The sequence below is a fragment of the Equus caballus genome, chromosome 12, assembly GCF_041296265.1.
Source record: "Equus caballus isolate H_3958 breed thoroughbred chromosome 12, TB-T2T, whole genome shotgun sequence".
NCBI lineage: Eukaryota > Metazoa > Chordata > Mammalia > Perissodactyla > Equidae > Equus > Equus caballus.
In genome coordinates this window covers 33032064-33034945 of record NC_091695.1, presented here as the reverse complement: position 1 = coordinate 33034945, position 2882 = coordinate 33032064, and the positions used below count along the sequence as shown (strand labels likewise).

The window sequence follows — 2882 nt, the reverse complement described above, 5'->3', positions numbered from 1 at the left end:
AGTGACTATCTTTAATCTTTCTGCAGCAGTCTGAATCCCACCTCTGCCAAGCACATAATACGTACTCTGTAAATATATGTGGAATGAATAATTGAAAGCGAGTAGTGGAAGACATAATGGGTCTCACCTTAAAGCGGTATCACCCATGGGTCCCCAGTATGTACTATAGGACCAGCCTCTTTTAGGACCCCATGGTATCCATAGATGCCCCTTTCTTCTTGGCATTAAGGTGATCTCTGGACATTTTGAGGAAGTGAAATTTAATATCTATCTTTAAATTTCAGTGTTAGCACATCCTCATAGAATTTAAATCTTTTCTGAATGCCATAGTCGTTTCTTTAGTTTCCTCATGGCTGATTTCATTTCCTGATTTCTCAGGGTGTAGATCATAGGATTGAGCAAAGGAGAGATGACAGTGAAGGTGACAGAAATGGCAGTATCTGTGGGGAGGGCAGTGAAGGGCCGGGCATAGACATAGATGCAGGGCACAAAGTGCAGGGTCACCACAGTGATGTGTGAGGTGCAGGTGGAGATGGCTATCCTCCTGCCCTCTCCAGTATGAGATCTCAGTATCCTCAGGATGACTGTGTAGGATATGAGGAGAAAGAAGAATATAAACCAACTGACCAATCCATTATTAGAGATCATCAGGAGCTCCAGAGTGAAGGTGTCAGTGCAGGCGAGTTTGAGCACCTGGGGGACATCACAGTAGAAAGTGGCAAGAACATTGGGTCCACAGAAGGGGAGGGGCAGCAACAGGGAAATTTGCACAATGGAGCGGACAAAGCCCCCCACCCAGGAGGCCACAACCAGGCTAGTGCATCGTCCCCTATTCATGATGGTCATATAATGGAGGGGTTTTGAGATGGCTATGTAGCGATCAAATGCCATCACAGAGAGAGAAAAAACATCCGCACCTCCCAGAAGGTGGAAGAAGAACATTTGAGTGACACAGCCACTGAAGGAGATGGTTTTTCTCTCTGACAGAAGATCAGCTAGGACCTTAGGCGCTGTGATGGAGGAAAAGCAGATGTCAAGAACAGATAGATTGCGGAGCAGGAAGTACATGGGAGTGTGAAGGTGAGCTTCGCAGGTAACTGTAACCATGATGAGGAGGTTTCCCATCAGAGTTGTCATGTACACCAAAAACAGGAAGACAAATAAGACCCAGCTCAGTTCTCGAGACTGGGTAATTCCCAGGAAAATAAATTCTTTCACTGTGGTATAATTTCCCTGCTCCATTGGGTCCCAGATCCTTTTTGAAGTATATCTCTGGAAGAAATAAAAGTGCAGTTAAAGAAAGTTTTATGAAATCTACTGTTGTCTTTCTGTCACTTGTGTCTGATGCTTTCCTGGGGAGGAAGTTCATCTTTTATGTATGTGGCCGTGCCTGCAATTCTGTGCCACCAGTGGAAGAGGACCCAGGTTTTTGACTCAGTCATCCAAACAGGTAGGTTCTATCACTGTGGCCACTGAAACACAGGTGACAGATCCGTGAAGCTATTCAATTGTACTTTTAATACAAAATATGACAGTTATTAAAAAATAAGCATGAATTTGATATGAAGAATGTTTCTTCACAAAAGACACCATTATGCGAATTAACAGACAACCTGCAAATGGGAGGATATTTACAATATGTATACTAAGAAAAGCTTCAGGTCCAAAATATGTAAAGAATATTTTACAAATCAGTAAAGAAAGATAGATGTTGAAAGAGAAAACGGCAAAGACACTAACCAAAACTTTACCAAGGAGGATATTCAAATTGCAATTCAACTTCATGAATTATCAGGGAAATGTAAATTGAAATTACAGCAAGGAACTACTACCTACATACCAAAATGGCTAAACTGAAAAAGATGAAAAATATCCCGTGATGGTGAAGACGTGGAACAACTGGAACCTCTCATAGCCTGCTGGTGGGTGTGCAAATCGGGAGAATCACTTTGCTGTCTGATTATATCTGCTAATGCCATTATCTATATCCATATCCATATCTATACCTATATCTATGTATATCTATCTAATCACCTATCTTAGAATGGATACATATATATAGTTCATTCAGTTGTACGTATTGATTTTTCTGAGGATACATCTCCGTCCTCAGAATAATCTATTTCACTCCTAGGAAGTATGTACATATGTGCATATGTCATCTCCACCAAGACGTATCCTAGAATATTCATAGCAGCACTGTTTGCCTCAAACTGGAAATGACACAAATGCCCATCAACAGTAGAAAAGATAAATAAATTGTTAAATTCATACAATACCATAGAGCCATGGGAATGATCAATGTACGGTACATGAAACAACATAAATGTCTCATAAGCACAATGTAGAGTCTAAGCCAGGCACAACAAAGTGTGCACCCACTTATTTTGTTCACATAAAGAACAAAAAGTATACCAAACTAAAGGAAATATGAGGGAGGATTTTGAACTACTGAGAATGTTCTGTTTCTTAATCTAGGTGCTTGTTACAAAAATTTATTGCTTGTGTGAAAATTCATTGAGCTGTACACTAATGTGCATTTTTCTGTATGTTTGTATATTATCCTTCAGCAGAAAGTTAAAAATAATGAACCTGGTGATTATAACATTTTAATCTCATGTCTACAGAATGACTTTCATCCAAGTGAGGTTTAATTGACGACCCACTTCATAATGGTTACTTTTATAGTTATATAGTTACAGCCTTTACCAGCTACAACTTGAGTTACCTTTTTATCTTTTTCTCACCTACAGACTTTAGGTCCTCCCGAATTCTTGTGTTAGGCAGGTTGCCCTTCTGTCCACATGTAGTGCCTTCTCAGATTCTGATTTTCATTTCTCCATGTTTTCTTTACTTTGTTCTTTAAACCTCGGAAAAAAATC

General features: G+C 39.8%; 1 protein-coding gene across 1 annotated transcript; it reads right to left on the bottom strand.

The window, feature by feature from the left end:
• Positions 1–306: 306 nt before the first annotated feature.
• Positions 307–1242, bottom strand: LOC138916869 (olfactory receptor 4D9-like). The gene has a single exon (XM_070230474.1). The coding sequence runs from the start codon at positions 1240–1242 to the stop codon at positions 307–309; it is 936 nt and encodes a 311-aa protein (XP_070086575.1).
• Between the last annotated feature and the right edge of the window lie 1640 nt (positions 1243–2882).

Bases quoted from the DNA above. Each gene is read 5' to 3' on its own strand.
- LOC138916869 (XM_070230474.1), bottom strand. From the start codon at position 1,242: ATGGAGCAGGGAAATTATACCACAGTGAAAGAATTTATTTTCCTGGGA.